Source organism: Hydra viridissima, unplaced genomic scaffold (genome assembly GCF_058129835.1).
Source record: "Hydra viridissima isolate aposymbiotic clone 2 unplaced genomic scaffold, HvirCarnegie_v1 scaffold_3, whole genome shotgun sequence".
Lineage (NCBI taxonomy): Eukaryota > Metazoa > Cnidaria > Hydrozoa > Anthoathecata > Hydridae > Hydra > Hydra viridissima.
In genome coordinates, this window is record NW_028324302.1 from 5,820,680 (window position 1) to 5,838,160 (window position 17,481).

The 17,481-nt window shown below is 26.9% G+C and overlaps 1 protein-coding gene across 2 annotated transcripts; it reads right to left on the bottom strand.

The window, feature by feature from the left end:
- Positions 1-230: 230 nt before the first annotated feature.
- Positions 231-12,258, bottom strand: LOC145202013 (syntaxin-binding protein 5-like). 2 transcript variants are annotated; one of them, XM_090082335.1, is made up of 25 exons: positions 12,078-12,258; positions 11,676-11,773; positions 10,887-10,968; positions 10,599-10,699; positions 10,075-10,209; positions 8,768-8,831; positions 8,493-8,576; positions 7,796-7,928; positions 7,627-7,714; positions 7,381-7,529; positions 7,123-7,204; positions 6,785-6,935; positions 6,629-6,693; positions 6,467-6,507; positions 5,759-5,997; positions 5,155-5,435; positions 4,919-5,007; positions 4,449-4,748; positions 2,684-2,806; positions 2,287-2,547; positions 2,010-2,121; positions 1,809-1,904; positions 1,537-1,661; positions 1,325-1,443; positions 231-840 (listed from the first exon to the last, which is right to left on the bottom strand). In XM_090082335.1, the coding sequence occupies exons 1-25, from the start codon at positions 12,198-12,200 to the stop codon at positions 703-705; spliced, it is 3,279 nt and encodes a 1,092-aa protein (XP_089938461.1). In that variant the 5' UTR covers positions 12,201-12,258; the 3' UTR covers positions 231-702. The 2 variants fall into 2 exon arrangements, 1 of the variants encoding a protein (XP_089938461.1); XR_016450856.1 differs by lacking the exons at positions 231-840; positions 1,325-1,443; positions 1,537-1,661; ... (2 more) ...; positions 2,287-2,547; positions 2,684-2,806 and adding an exon at positions 3,338-4,059 and having other exon boundaries at positions 4,238-4,748.
- Positions 12,259-17,481: the final 5,223 nt, after the last annotated feature.

The following is a 17,481-nucleotide window of genomic DNA, read 5'->3' on the forward strand; positions in this document are numbered from 1 at the left end:
AAGACTATTAAAAACGTTTATTTCATTATTTTGGAACAGATTCTTATATTAAACTATTCTTCTATAAAGAAATAAATAACCCACTTCTTACCCATTTCAACCAACACGTATAAAGCATTATTAGAGGCTACAACATATGAGAAAACTTTAAACAAAAAAATAATAATAATAAAAATAAAAAAGATAAATATCCTTTTTGACGATTTTTCCCCCTTCAAAAAAAACTAACGTTTAAAACAGGGTTAAATTAAAAATTTTCACAACTTTTTTTTAATTATTTAGATGCGCCGTATAAAAATAGATCTTAAATTACAGAACGTTTTCCAACCTACAAAAATAAACGTGGTAACCACTTTTTTTTTATAAAAATACAAATGGCAGATTACAAAATACGAGTTTAAGGTAACGAATTGTTCCGATACCGTGCGTTTCAATATCGTGCTGGCATCTCTACTCGACAGCAAACATAAAGAATAATTGGGACACAATCTAAGCGTTTTCCCTATTCTCAGTTCGCTCGATCCAATTCGAAAAAGCAGTATCAGCACTTATGCTTAAATGCTATCAATCGCTGTTTGTCTAATAGAGACAACAATGTCGAGCTCGCATCGATTTTAACTATCTTTATAAACAGCACTTTTTTGTTATGTCTTCAAAACTACACCAGATAAAATTTTAAAAAGCACTCAATAATTCAGCTAACTACAGCTGGTACCATTTTTTACGCTGATATTTATCCGCCAAAGCTTTAGCAGCCGATGAGAATCCATGAGCGTGCTCATTCATACGAGCTGTGGCGTCTTCTAGTTGGCTCAAATTCTGCCCACGTTCTATCAGCAGCTAAATTTGAAATAGAAAAAATTAGAATGAAAGGATTATCAATATTTAATAAAAAAGTTTTCATCAGGACAGAAGAAAATATTTGAAGCATGAATTTATAGCTTTCATAACGAAAACACAAGCTATGAATATCATAAGATGTATAAGAAACGACTTATGAAAAAAAAAATCTTTAATGAAACTTTTCAGGACAATCTTAATTTGAGCAAAAAAATTACAAATTTTTTAAAACTAATCTATTCTTTTCAGATTTATCAAAAAAAGTGAACATTAAAAAGCCTTTAAATTGTGATTTTGTTTGAAACAGTCCGGATTAGACAGTGGAATAACACGATCCGGGCTTTAAGAAAGAAAATTCATCTTCACTTGAGTTAGATCATGTAAAACTTCAATGACGCTTTACAGCGTGACCGGTCCTGAAAGGGTTAAAAACTAAAAAAAGTCTTTGTAAAAGATATTGAAATTATAAAGATCTTGGAAATACCATTTGCGCCCTTGAAACAGCAGAAGCCGTAGAATCAGTCTGACAACGCAATGTTTCCATACCACTCCCTGGCTTGTGCTCGGCTACATGACGAGATGGTGCACCACTTTTCGGACCAACTGAAAAGTCCATTATAATTAGTTTCGTATTATTCCGACTTATCTTATCCAAGCAATATGTATATATATGTATATATATATGTATATACTCACATAGTTCATCTCTGTCAAGAGAAGATGGAGTAGATCCGAAAAAACTTTCAAAAAACCCTTTAGGTTTGGGTTGAGGAAGTTCGCACATAGTAAATAAACATCCTTGGTCATCCGCAAAGCTCTCTCTTAAAATGTACATAAAACGTTTTTTATTTTCAACTAATTTGATTTTGAAAAAACGGAAATTACACAATGAAATGAAATAGATTTTAAACTTCAAGAATTAGATATACATGAAAAATTAATAAAAAACAAACAAACAAAAAACTTACTCTTTATGTTTTGTAAAAACTATTCTTTGAATTTCAGTAGGAGAAGACAAAAAAATTGCCTCTCCACTTTTACCAAACGTAAAGGTTTTAATCATCCTGTAAAAACGCGCTCTAACTTATTTAAAAACTTTAAAAAATTTAAAACTTCTTTTATAAGATAAAAAAAACAAATAAAAAACCTGCAAACATTTTTTAACGAACCTGTAGTCCGCTAACGATATACCGCACTGCAAATCAAGTAAAGGACGTAGACTAGGTAAACTGTACAGTTTTAAAAAACCATCTGTGGTCAAACAACCCAAACAGTTACCACCTGTTAAAACAAATAACAAAAAAAAACTGAAGTGCAACTTTAATTTTTACAAGTTCCTTTTGTCAGTCCAATAAGAAAATTTCCTTTAAAAGTTCTGTCCAAAATTCTTTTCTTAATTACTTATCAAAAAAAAGAGAAAGGTTTATCTTTACTTTAAATAAGTACCTTCTACAGGCATCGAATCTGCTTTCACTATATAAGCATCAGCACCAACAGGGTCCACAGATGCATATGTTTTAAAAAATGGAAGAACCAATACTTTGATAGATTTTTCTGTTGTAATGCAAAGATATTGCTTCTCGGTTGATTCTGTGCTAGCCATACTGCAATTAGATGAATGCTGTTCAAATGGCGATCTAATAATATTCCCATAACAATCTAAATGTGTCAAGTCTAGTACACAATGTCGATGGTCCATGTGAGTATCTAAAAAAAAATATATTTTTTAAGTTAATAGCATTGGTGATCATTTCATCGAACTATTCTAATTTTTATAAAAACAAAACTAGGAGTATAAAAATTATAAAAGCATAACTAAAAAGCTGCATAAACAGAATTTCACCTGTGACAAGAGCCATTACTGGCTGGATATAACGTTGCTCACCAGTAGGTGGAATATTCAAAGTTATTAATGCCACATTACCAACACTTGTTCCAATCCATAAGGCTGGAAAAACCTGATTTCCTGTTAGCAAATTTAAACAAACTTTTAAACATCAAACTTTAATCAAACTGACCAACTTAGTTTAAGTGATTTCAAATATTTTTTTACAGGAATGAACTTGATCTGGGGCTTTCATTAAAAATATTTATATAAACTTTAGTTTGATATAATGCCTATTTCAAAGATATCTATGTAAATATCTATATAAACTTATTTAAAAACTTTAAAAAAAAAAAATTTATGTTTTAGTTTTTTAAAGGACAAAATCATTTTGGGATTCTGTTAAAGAAACAAATCTACAATTCTAGAACTGTTAAATCTTTAAATTTTGATTATTCTGTAAGTTAAAGTGGTATTCTATAAACTAAAGTGGTATTCTGTAAGTTAAAGTGGTATTCTGTAAATTGAAGTGGTTTTCCTTATTATCTTATTGTTCTCAATCTCACCAATCACATTTCCCTAAATAAATACTTTTAACATATACACGAAAATCGTAAAACAAACCTTTCATAATGTCACTAAAATATGTAAATTTGTGAATTCTTTTATAAATTTTTTTTTTTTTTTGACTAAACAGAAAAGTAGGCAATGCTGCAATAGATAATAGTATAAAATACTAACAAAGTGTATAGATTTACATGCGTATATACTTAAATGAATAGGCAGTTTTCAAATAAATATATATTCATATTATGTCATATATAAATAAAGAAAATTAATTCACTAGTATTTTATCAAACTATTAACTAAATATCAAACATTCATCATATTTTACATATGGTGAATGTATAGATATATTTAAGTTTATGGATTGTATTAAAAATATATACCCAGCTTTATTAATCTCATATATATCTTTGCTAGAATTTATTCAGATGTTGCATTTTAGCTAATGTTAACATTTTATTTTAATTCTGACCTCTTAAGAAATTTCTTTGTAGTGACAATAGGCTATGTGTTTTTGGAACAATGTGTTTTTGGAGTAATTGCTCCAAAAACACATACCAAAAGCAATTGCTCATTTTTATTCACACTGCCTAATATTTCAGTGAAATATTTTTTTTGATAATTCTGACCTTTTAAGCTGATTTTTAATTGTGACCATTATTTCTGTGAAATGCTTTTTTTTCCTAACTCTGACCTTTTGGCTGATTTATAAGCCTGATAATTGTGTTATGTAAATAAGTAATCTAATTTGCTAAAGGTAACTTTTTAAAATTAGCACAGTTTATCAAACAACATTAGTTAGCTAACTAATACATTTTTACTAAAACCTTGTAAAGTAAATTCACAATTGTAAATACAAAGAAATAAAAAAAATATCTTTGAAAGATGACTATTTGTTATCATTTAAATATAAAACCTTGTAAAGTAAATTCACAATTGTAAATACAAAGAAATAAAAAAAATATCTTTGAAAGATGACTATTTGTTATCATTTAAATATAAAACCTTGTAAAGTAAATTCACAATTGTAAATACAAAGAAATAAAAAAAATATCTTTGAAAGATTTGTTATCATTTAAATATAAAGATTTTTAACATCTAGAGACTATTTAAATTTAAAAAAAGTGAAACCATTTTTGACATTTTTTGAAATATGAATTTTATATTAAGAGAGTAAAGTTAAAAAAAATCTAAAAAATTAAAAAGCATTACATACCACCCTTTTTTGTGTAGCTAAATGTATAACATAATGATTGAATTGATCCTGATACAAGAGTTTCTTTTATCACACAACTATCTTCTTGATCTTTACCCACATGAACTGGAGTGTTAGCAGAAGAATGTCTTTTCAACTTTGCATGTGTGTCCGAGACACTAGAAAACATTCTTGATCCTCTCTCCTTTCTCTTCTGCGCTGTGAATCCATTTGTTTGGTCAAGAGATAATAAAGGTATACTATTACTTTGAGTAAGGCTGGTTTTTGCAGGAGTAGTAAAATCTGTCCAATCACCTGCCACTGTTCCCAAAAAAAATTTCATTTAAAATTCTATCATGATATAATAACAACAGCAAAAACAACAAAACAAAAGTAATAATAATAATAATAATAATAGTAACAACAAAAACAAAGCCATTACTCTTTACATTTATAAAAAATCTTAACTTGAATGTAATAAAGAAAAAAACCTCCGAGTTCATTATTCATGACCACAATGACCAAACACTTTTGTTTAAAATCAACAATTGCAACTCCCAATGTATTGCCAAATGCAACCCTAAAATACAGTTGTTGTTTTTTTCATGAAACTGTTTAAATATAACAACAGTCCTGCAAATTCATGTTTTTTTCAAAGAGTTTCATGAAAAGGAACAGGAAACCTTTACACTTACAAATTAATTGATAAGTCATAAACTTTACTTACAATCCATATGCACTACATTGTGCAACTGATGTTATATTACACATAGGTTCACTGGTTATCTGTTGAGTGAATAAAAGTGGTTGCAGACCAGGAGCCCATTTAAGAGATGATGTTTTCACTGGTGGATGCAATGCATTATGTAGGGAATTTGAAGATAAACGTGTTTGAGATGATGAGTTAATGAGAGCAGGGGATTCATTTAGTACCAATGATTGATCCATTGCAGTTGTTAGAACTTCAGATTCATGAGAAACCTCAACTGTAAAATTTACATCTAACTTCTAAAAGAAAAAAAAAAAAGAAAAACTTCAACACTTTAAAAACTCAGTTCAATGTAAAATTTACTAAAGAAGCTTCTTGTGTAAAAAACACAGAGAAGAACAAAAACAAAACATTGAGAGCAAGACATCTGCTTTAAAAAAATATTAAAATTTCAGGCACTTTCCCCTGAAAACACAATAATCAAATGTGCTTATAATAGAAGTAAAAATTTATAAAATCCTTATTTAGAAATATTTGCTTTACAATACCTAAAGCCTTGCAATCCAAAAGCAAAATAGGTTTTTAAAATAGAAATATTATAAAGCATACTTTAAACACTTACAGCAGTTTCTATATAGTTTTCTTTATTTGAAAAACCAAATGTTACAAGGAAGTAACTCTGACATACAACTGTTAAAATTCTGTCATACACATTAAACTGGATGTGTTGAATCGCAAATGGATCATCATAATCTGAATTTGAAGCTCTGCTTCGAGTACTAGCTCCACTAGATTGTCTTTTTACCCCAGTGTGTTCAAACAAATTTGATATATTTAACTTAAAGCAGAGAAGGAGCATATCTGAAAATAAAATAAATTGTTTCTAATTTTTTAATTTCTTTTCATTGATTTGGTATACTAAATAAAAAATTAAGATATGGAGATATAATGCATATAAACTATTATTAAGATATGGAGATATAACACATGCAAACAAATCCATAAACATTGTAGATGGATGAAATTCTATCTTTTACATTACAGTAGACTAAATTCACTTCTTACTATATTATAACTAATAATTTGAGTTTTTCATCACCAATAAAAAATCAATACCCAAAAAAACATTTTAAAGTAAATGATTGTGTGTAATTCTTTAAACCCCTAATAAAAAGGTTTTTTTACGATTAAACTTTTTAAATAAAACTTTCTCATTTCTTTTTGTAAGTTAAAAAAAAAATACTGAACATAACATTTTATCATAACAGCATTTTATCAAAAGCTGACTTATGGTCTGAAAATAAAAATGAGGTAAACTTAAAAAAATTACTTGAGGTGGCATCCCAGAATTTTATGCTACCATCGGCATGCCTAAAAAAACATGCACACATATATATATATATATATATATATATATATATATATATATATATATATATATGAAATATAAAATTAAAGCAACTTTAACAACAACAAAAAAATTATATCTTACCCTGTAATTATAAGAGATGGTGCCTGTAAAACTTCTCCATCTTGACCACCAGTTAATGGCCACACCTAAAAAGTGTAAATTGCCTGTACTATTCTCTAATGGAATAAATTGCACCAATTTCCTGTCCTTATTAATAAGAGGAAAAAATGGTTTTACCCTTTTAGAGCTTCCAGCAAGATCTCTTTCAGCATTTGAGATACAGTGTAAAGCAGCTAATAAATCATTAGGGCATTCTGGTTGAAACTGTATGCATGTTATTGGTGATTCGTGAATATCAAATGTAAAAGGAAGTTGGAACCAAGGAAGACTAAAGCAGATTAAAGAAATAGAAATTATTAAAAATTTCATTTTTTTTGAAAAGTTAAAAATTATAACTTTTTATAAAACACTACTTTTTCCACTATGTTTTCTTCTGGACTCAGTTTTTGCACTGATTATTATGAATGTAATTAAACTATTATGAAACTAATGTAACTTTAAAAAGCATTTCTTACTTTGGTGTAGCAGGTCCCTGTAAATCAAATACCACTATCTCGTTGCGTAGAAGAACAAATAAAGCAAGTGGTTCAGGAAGTTCTAGAAACCAAGAAAATTAAAAAAAAAAAAACTTTTTATTTTAAAAAATATTTAAAAACATAGAAATGTAAAACGTTCCAATATTTAAAATTTATAGATTAGAGTAAAATTGCAAATTATATTTTATAGAAATATTGTATGGAAAACAAACTTGAAATTAAGAAAACCTCAATTACCTGCCATTCTAGGTGTTGATAAAAGACATTGATAATCAACTATGAATTCAGACAATACAAGATTTTTTGATCTTCCACGAATCAGTGTTAAGCCTTTATTTTTATTTCCTGCAGGCATACCTCCAGAAAAAATTACCAAAGGTGTATCACTAGCAACACAAAAAAGAATGTTTAAAAAAATAAATGTCAAATTTTTGAACTTTTCTCTACCCTATCAAAATCAAACAACCAAAAAAAAAACACTACCCTTCCTTTCCAGAATACCATTCAAGTTTAAGAATGGGAGAACAAATGCTTTTCTCATTATCATTAGTACTGCATGATTTTCCAGGACCTTTAAATACAATTAAAATTAATTTTTTCTTCAACATTAATTTTCTAACACAAGAACAAAAAAATGTGCTCAGTTGTTTACCATGTGGCATTTGAAGCTCTTCTGGTTTTTTGCTACTTTTGTAGTTCCAAACAGATGTGCTACCATTCCAATGACCTGCCATAAACTGCTTACCATCTCCATTCCAACAAACACAGGTTATGTATTGTGTAGCCTAAAAGTTAATTGTAAAGAACTATTCATATAACAGATATTTATGCAACAGTTTTAAAAAAGAAGCATGCCCAAAATTCAATATTACATGTAAACTCAACATTTCACAAATATACATTTGATGTATTTTTTATCAATTTAATATTGTTGATTAAATTTTACAAATACAAGTTGTTCAACACTTCCTTATCAGGTGTAAGTAAAAACTGGATAAAAACCAACTTATTCTGATCAGGTCATTTTGACTTCAAAAAAGTCTTTTTCATTGATCATAAATAAATATCATTAAAAAATTATTAGGTAGACAGATAAAATAGAATAAGCAATTCATTAATATAACTTAAATCTGAAAAATGATTGTAATAAGTTTCTTTCCAGTGAAGATCAGCTTTACAAGCAATTTTTATCAAAAGTTTTCAAAAAAAAAAAGAAAAAAAAACAAGATTTGAAATGCTCATAGAAAATCAAGTTTTTATTATTAGTTTTTTTCTTTTCACTTTCTTCTTATCTCTTATTTCTTCTTATCTCTATAGGCTGTAAGTTGGATATGAAGAGATACTCTTACCTGATCCATTGAGTAGGAATGTGTATATTTTTTGGAGCGCAAATCCCAAAGTACACAAATGCCAGTTTCAAATGTCAACAGCAGCTTAAATATAAATAAGAATATTTATAAACTTTGTCAAACTCATTAAAATTTAATATTATATTTCATTCCAGACACTATAAAAAACAAAACAAAAAATAACTAACATTTCACAAGTTTAATGCACTTGTGAAATGTTGTTTTTTTTTAGTACACAAACTTCTTAAATTACAAGACTAATGAAAAATTGATACCTTATTTTCATCTTGAGGGTTACTGCTTATCTGAACAACTGGACCTGGGTTTTGCTTACAAGTCCTACAAAATCAAAAAAGTTAACCTAACTTATTATAGAGCACTTACTACATTATCATACTTTAAAATTAGATAGCATCAACCTAACATAATATCAAGCTTAAGTGTGAAAGTAATTGCCATAAGAATAACAATATAATTTAATGGAAATACTTTCTTAAATCTTTCTTAAAGCTTCACCTATTTGTCTTTTCTTTTTTAGTAAACAACAAAATTTTTTTTTCTCACATTCTCTTACTTATTTTAAAGCAGTTGTCCAATATAACTTTATTCCAAAGTTAGGTTGGCTGTTTAAGAAGCACTTATAAAAAATCAAGTTTAAAAAAAATGCTATAAAAAAATTAATTAGAGATATAACAAGCAAGTATAAAGATATAATATAATAAAAAAAAAAAAAGGATATAAAAAAAAAATGGCATAAAAAATTAATGATATAAAAAAAAAAATAAAAACAAAAAAATAATAATAATAATAAAGATAATAATGTAAGAAAACAAATACATAAATATTATAAAAATACATGTTGTAATAAAAGAATTTTAAAAAACAAATGTTTTAAAAGTAAATTTAAAAATAAAAAATTATTTTAAAAATATTAAAAAAAGAAAAAAAGAAAAAAGAAACATAAGATTCATTGTAAAAAAAAGGAAACCTTAGTAAAGTTCTTTTATATTCAAACCATTTCACATAAAAAACTATTAATCTCATACTGAAACCAATTAATCTTATGTTATAACTTATTTATCTAATTCACACTTATCTTTCATTCCTTAAGACCAAACAAAAAGAAAAATGTAATTAGGGATATGCTCAAAGTAATAAGTGAACACAGATAAAAGCTTTTGACAAATTTATGTGAAAACAATGACAACTTTCAAAATGGCAAATAATAACAGGATTTTTATTATTATAAATTAATTATTATTGCATTATGTAAAAAAAAAAAAACATAAAAATCCTAAAGTAAAATTTCACATAGTTTACAAAGAAATTGACAATGAAAGTTCCTGGTTGCAAAAGGCTTGACAACTTATGGTACATTACTCCCTCATTATCATTAAATTTATAAACTATTTATTATTTGAAAATTTACAAATTACTTATAATATCACAATAGAAATTATTTAACTAAAATATTTATAACAAAAATTCATTTAACAATAAGTTTTTACCAATAAAGAAACACTTCAAACCTTAAAAACTTAAATGAATAAAGTTTAAAGCCAAGGAAAAAAAAAAAACTAACACATCAATAACATGATTCCATTGTATGACATAACCAGACACACGAAATGTTTCCACATTTACAATATACACATTTCCACGTTCAGTACCAACATACAGCCATTTCCATCCAAATGGATTATGGATAGCTGTGATCCTATAATGTAACTAAATTTGTTAGTACTTTAGATTATTTAAATTTCTGTTTAATTAAGTAAAAAAAAAAAAAAAAGAATCACAAATAAAAAATAAAAAAATGCAAAGGCCATATATAATCTCTATATTTTATTAATGCTTTAATGCTGCAGAACTTCTTTCAAGTATGGAAAGTACTTGAAAAAAATCGTAGCATTCAGACATTTACAAAATATATACGTTGCAACACTGATAAAATAAAATTTGAACCAATAAATTCTTTAAAATCAAATACTCAATCTGAGCAAATTTTACGATTACTAATTTTAAAAATGTTCTTCTTGTGCATTAAATAAATAACAGAACATAAATTACACCCTTTGTGTCCAACAAATTTTACAAAAACCAAACCTTTCTTTTTTGAAATTCAATGATTGTATTAATGCAGGTTTACTCTGTCTTATACTCCATATATGCATACTGGCATCATTGCAAACACTAACTAACCCACCCTACAAAAGGATAGATTTTTCTGTATATTATGCTATTGACAATTTAACTATTACAAGCATACTTTATTACTCTCTTAAATTATAGAAAATTATTCATGAATTCTTAAAATATTTAGAGGATGAAAAAATTAAATGAAAAAGCACAAAATCTTTTATAAGAATTGATACTATAAATAACTAAAGATACCTCATTTATAAGAAACAACAGAATGGTGACAGATGCATTTGACTCATGATTCATGTGACATTCAACACCTGGTTTTCCACAACTTTTCAGAGGTTAAAGAAAAGAAGCATACATGTAAAAAACTGTATTATGTATCTATTTAAATATAACAACTAACATCATTTATCAAAAGGTAAAAAAAAAAACAACCTGTAGATGAAAATTATTCTTGTACGGTCAGTGCCAAAAACCAAAGATTTATATAATAAATTAACAAACAAGATAAAAATTATTTTGGTTTTTGTCTGTATATGTAGCAATAACATATAAGGCTGTTTCGTTTCAACTATTGTAAGAAACGTAAGTAGCAGAAATAGTTCATAAGTATCTTACATTTTACAAATAAGGTGATTCTACAGGAGTAGAAGAACTAAACATAAAAAAGTTATATTAACAATTTTTCAGCCTTAAGCCAGAAAATTGTCTAAAAGGCATCAAAAGCTGAATTACATTTAATTTATAAAGGCAGCTATTAATCTATTTGACTAACTTTAAGGAGAACAAACATGAATTAGTCAGTAAAAATATTTTCTTGTTTTCTACAAACTCTAGAAGGCAGATTTTAACCATAAACAAATTCCTATTTTAAAATATTACATATCATTAAAAATAATAAAAACATTTAACACTAAAAAACATTAAAACATTAAAAGTTAATTATTAAGAAAAGTAAAATTGTAAACACTTCTAAATTCTATAAATTTAAAATTTTAGTCTTAAATTTATCAGAAAATAATGACAAAAGGATACATTCTTATTGCACCTGTAGCAGTACCAATAGCCAGTAACTTTTGAACATGATCCAAGGCAATGCATGTAGCATGATATGGTAATCCATATCTTCCTACCTATAAAAAATTTTAAGAAAACTAAAGCTGAAGCAGATTAAAAAAAAAAAAAAAATGAATAAACACTGATACATTGAAATAGTCGAATTCCATAAGAAGTTAATATTTAATTTAACAGCATTATTTTGTTAGTAAATTAAACCTTTAAAAGATGAGAAAACTTTATGTTTTAAATTTTTATGCATATGTTTCTCAAGAAGAAAAAGAATTTGAAAAACTCACAAATAAAACAGGACAGAAAGATAAAACAAAAATTTAGATATATATAAATAAAACAATTAAAAAAATAATTTGGGACATTTACTTTTGCAAGAATAAACTCATCTGCTGTTAACTTATCATTGACATCTTGATTTAAGGAACCATCACTGTAAGTTGTTCCATTTAAGTTATCAAGAACCCGCTTGATACCAGCAAATTTTCTCATAGTATAATTCTAACTTTTGTGATTTTCATTTCTGAGATAAAATGAACAAATACATACATACATACATACATACATACATACATACATACATACATACATACATACATACATACATACATACATACATACATACATACATACATATAACAGGTTAATTTTGTTTTAAAATTTAATTATCGGCAGTACATTTTGTGAAAAGCCTTACCAACAATAATAACTAAACAATGCAGCACAAAAAACACATGCATATACGTATACCTATGTTGCATATACTTATATCTATATTGACATGCTGTGTACAGTTATATACCTATACCAATTAGTTTAATTAAATTTTTTCAAATTTTTTTAATTTAATTAATCTTGAAAACTCATATTCATTTAGCATACTGAGTGTACCTAGGTAGCTAGCTTTAAAACTAAGCCAGATTGCTGATATAAATCAAAAGATCAAAATTAAAACTCAATAAACAAAAATTAATTACATGTTTTTTAACTAATTCTTGATGCGATGAGAAAAAAAGGGAAATTTAAAATAAAAAAAACTAAGAAAACTCAATTGAACGTAACTTCTTATAGTGTTTTATTTCATTCGTCTTTAAAAATCCCGTTTGTTTGTTGTTTTATTCGGTTACCGTAAGAATAACCTTCCGCTTCAAACTTCTCTTCTTTTGATTCCTAAAAAGTAAACAAATGTTAAAATAGAATATACTTGGTGAAAAAAAGCTATTGTTTTAGTATAACAAAAAATAATAAAGCAGAAAACTATCAAGTTGCATATTTAAATAAAATTTTAAAAAAGTGTTAATGTAAATACATATTTAAGATCGCTTTTCAATAGCTACAACTTATTTAAAGACAGTTCAATGATAAAAAAATAAAAAAAAGGCAAAAATTCTCTCATGTAATAAGATTTTATTCAGAATTTTGGGCAAAAGTGATATATCTGACTTAATTGGTAAAGTACACGAATAAGACAAAAGTAACGAATACTTGTCAAACTTATATTTAATCAAATTTGAAAGTTAAGTTCATATAAAATAGTTAGGGTAAGCGCTGGAAAAAAAAAAAAAACATTACGTATGTGAAAAAAAATCACGTTTTAATTTTGATTTTAAATCAAAACTTTTTACTGAAATATAAAAGGAAAAAAGGAACTTTAAATGAATATCTTCAAGAATATTTTCACGAGAGACAGTTTTTGTATAACTTTTGTATAATAAAGTTTTTGTGAAATAAAACAGTTGTGCGCAAACTGGGGGTCGCGAACAAATTTTTGGGGGTGGCCAAATTCATAGTAAAGTGTTTAAAAATAATATAAAGTAGTATTTTTTGTTCTCAAATACATTTCTTTGAAATTGGTGACCCCCAAAAATTTGTTCGCGACCTTCAGTTTTCGCACTACTGTAATAAAAGATAAGGAGTTTTTGCATAATTTTATTATATAGCAATTTTTTGTCAACAATGTTAATTATCTTCTTCTTGACCCGATCAGTTTTGGAGATTACGGCAGAGGTGGCTTACTTTAGAGAATATTTACTTCAGAGATTAAATGCTTAAGAGAGAACATATTTCAGAAATATCTATGAAATATGATTGATATCTCTGAAATATGTTCTCTCTGAAGCATGTAATATGTATATGTAAATGTATGTATGGTGGATATGTGAATGTATGTATGATGGAGATGTGAATGTATATATAATATATAGATTAAAAAAAAGTTGTTGTAGTAAGCGTAAAGTATTAAACTATTTATTAAAATTACAAAATATCTTTATTATCAATGTTAAAAGTTTTAAATGTTGAAAAATTTTAACATTAGAAGTTATATAAAATCTTCAAGGAATTCTTTTTTAACTGCATTTTTTACTTTTAATCGAAGGACAGAACTTTTTTTAGGATATTATTCATGGGCTTGTCATTTAGTCATAGCCTATAGTCTTTTTAAAATACAATGAGCAACGTATGACGGAAAACTTTTGAACGTACGACGTATGACTTTTAAACGTACGACGTATGACGGAAACCCCTTACAAAACTTTTGCAATCGTTAATTTTTATTTTGAAAACAAACTACTTTATTTTGGTTACAAAACTCAAACTCTACTTTATTTAATGTACTTTCTTGACAAAATTTAATAGAGGTTAGGTTTGAAAATGAAAAATTGACTTTTTATGGTCAAGGATAATTTTGCTGTTGCTCGTTCATTTTCTTATTATACACAAATTGATGATATTGCAAACTGATTAATTTTATTACACACAAATACGCATCTTAAAAATAAACGGATCTCTCCTAAAGAAACTGTTAGAGGAAAAAGTCATCAATAAATTTCAAAATTAACAGGAATTCACGGGAATTATTTGCTAATTAAATCTATAGTAACAATCTTAGTATGGTTTTTGATGAATCAACGCTTAAACATTTAAACAATTTTTCTGTCTTAATAAACGTAACCTAAAGAACTTCATCAACAAAATCACTAAAGCGTTGCAGATGAAAAGAAGTTGCAAAAAAATATGACTAGTAAAGGAAAAAAGTCTTCGCAATCTTAAATTACTTGTTGTCAATGATATTAAGCTCCTCCATACAGCAAAATATACTATAAAAATCATTAGTGCTTCTTAAGATTAAAATGATAGGATATTTTTTAGGACCGGAAATTCTCTCTTCAAAAGAAAAAATAATTTTTATGGTTATTTGCTAGTTACTCACTATACACTTGAAGAATCATGAACTTGTACAAGTGATACAAGAAAAAGTGATACAAGAAAAAGTGATACAAGAAAAAGGGTTCAAGACTTCGGTTAAAAGTTCAAAAATTCAAAAGAAAAGTTGTTGATCAAGAAGGAAAAAAAAAACGTTGTATTTGAAGATGAACATTTTCAACTTTGCGACTAGAATGAGCTTTGTTAAATTTTGTCTTGTCTTAAGCAATATTTAAAGAAAGTTTCAATAACAAAAGTTAAAACTTCCTTTTATGCTGTTTGAAAGAGCGTCGTGGAAAGAAATGCATTCAATAATGTAATTAAATTTCTTCTAAACTTCTTCAAAAACATCGAAACAATGCATTTTGCTAGGTGCAATTAGCTAGAATTTATGATTGAACGAGCCTTCAAAATATATATATATATAGAATGTATGCTTACGCAATAAGACAAGTGATACTTGAAAAAAGTCTTTTGATGATCACTTGTATGAGATTTTCGGTTTCTGTTAACAAGAAACGATAATCTATCGACCGTGTAATATGTTAAGTTTAACACTCGATAATGCAACGTTTATCGAGCTCATAAAGTCATATTTCGAAAATCGAGTTTTGTGTTGACAAAATTTAAGGCACTAAATTTAAGTTAGGCTCAGATTTGAAAGTGGAATAAAAATTGAAAGCCCACGTGAAACGTAAAAACGATATGATGAAGTGAAAAATTTACCTGGCACTCGTAGCTTTTACAGGTTTTTAGATCAGGGTGAAGATAGATTTGGAGCTAAAGAGACAGAGCTCAAACGCTAAATTTACCTAAATCTATAGCTCAATAAAATTTATTCATGAATTGTATTGTCGTTTAATTGTATTATCATTGTTTTTGCATAGTTAACAGAAGTGCGTAAATCTTTTTAAATTACAGATTTAAAACAGATTTTAGAAGTTATTTCTTTTAATCAAATACCTGAACAGATTGTTTGTGACTTTGAAAGTTTTATATCTTTCCAATGCTTTTCAATTCAGAATTTTTAAGTCCTGAAATTTACGCGTCTCAATACTTCCCATAATATTTTACGAACCGTTTAATTCAATAAACTAATAAAACAACCTTTTATAGAATTCTAAAAATTATGGCCAAATTGATGTGGAATTACCCTAAAACAATGTTACTGAAATTATGCTACATTTATTTGTAACTCTTGATTAGCTTTTACTAAGACAGAAATATCTTAAGAACGTTAAAACGACCAGTTACAACAAAAGATGATGAGTGATTACATCTGGAATCTCTTGCAGCAAGGAAAAAATTCGGACAGAAGAAATTTGTGAAAAATAAGAATTTTAGTAACTTTTCTAAATTACGTGTTTTTGAATGTAAAATATGTAAGCATTTTATTGTTTTATGACAAAATATTGAATTGGATCCCTTTCTTTGATAGCATCCATTAAGATTATATAATACAAGCATAAGCAAAACAAGAAAGTTTCTTAGTACTTAGCAAAACAAGAGGCCATCCTCAAAAATAAGTGGTCGGTTAAAAAACGCCATAGGTTGATAAATCCAAAGTAAAAATTTACGAAGAAAAATTGCAGCGAACTTCAAAGAATACCTTGATATTTAACTATTAAACAGTTTATTCCCAATGTTCTACAAACAGTTATCATGAAATGCTGCTTGTTCAGCTTAATTGTGGTCAAATAACTGTCTTTCTATGTAAATCAATAAAGAAATTGTATTTTCAACGAATAGTTTTGCCAAACAGGCCTCCCAACAGTTCAACAATTTAAAATGGTGATGTAAAAAAACAAACAAACAAATGAAATACGACATATTTGAAAAAACTTCCACAAATACTTCAAATATTTTTGGTCTGCGCAATTTGCAAGTCATATTTGACTTGCAAATTGCGCAATCCTTTTCACTTCAGTTTTAACAATCCTTTTCACTTCTATCATAAAATTAAAATACAAATCTAAAAATATTGATGAATATCGTGATTGCATTAAATTATTTTATAAAATCTTTTACAAAAAAAATTACAAAAAAAAAAAAAAAAAAAAAATACATTTTATAGTCAGTAATTGACAAACGTTGGTATCTTTTCATATACAGTTTATTGTTTTACCTTTAAAAAAAATTATTCAGTTAAAAGAAATTATTCATCTTTGATTTTTCTCTAAATTCCTTTTCTTTGAAATGCCTTAAAAGGAGAGAGAGAATTTACTGGAAAATAATACATATAGAAAATGTTTATTAAATTTTTTCAGAGAAAAATTAAAAAAAAAATCCATTCTTTCCATACAAGAGTTAAAGGGTTGACAATTTGAAAAAGTTTATCTTTAATTTTTTTGAGCATGCTATAGACCAGTTTTTAGCACATACTGGAATAGACCAGTTTTTAGCACATACTGGAATAGACCAGTTTTTAGCACATACTGGATTAGACCAGTTTTTAGCACATACTGGAATAGACCAGTTTTTAGCACATACTGGAATAGACCAGTTTTTAGCACATACTGGAATAGACCAGTTTTTAGCACATACTGGAATAGACCAGTTTTTAGCACAT

Bases quoted from the DNA above. Each gene is read 5' to 3' on its own strand.
- LOC145202013 (XM_090082335.1), bottom strand. From the start codon at position 12,200: ATGAGAAAATTTGCTGGTATCAAGCGGGTTCTTGATAACTTAAATGGA. The intron at 7,715-7,795 runs GTAAACAACTGA...TTGTATTTAAAG, and splicing joins AGAGCTTCAAATGCCACATG to GTCCTGGAAAATCATGCAGT. The intron at 4,749-4,918 runs GTTTTTTTCTTT...TTTTGGGAACAG, and splicing joins CATGAATAATGAACTCGGAG to TGGCAGGTGATTGGACAGAT.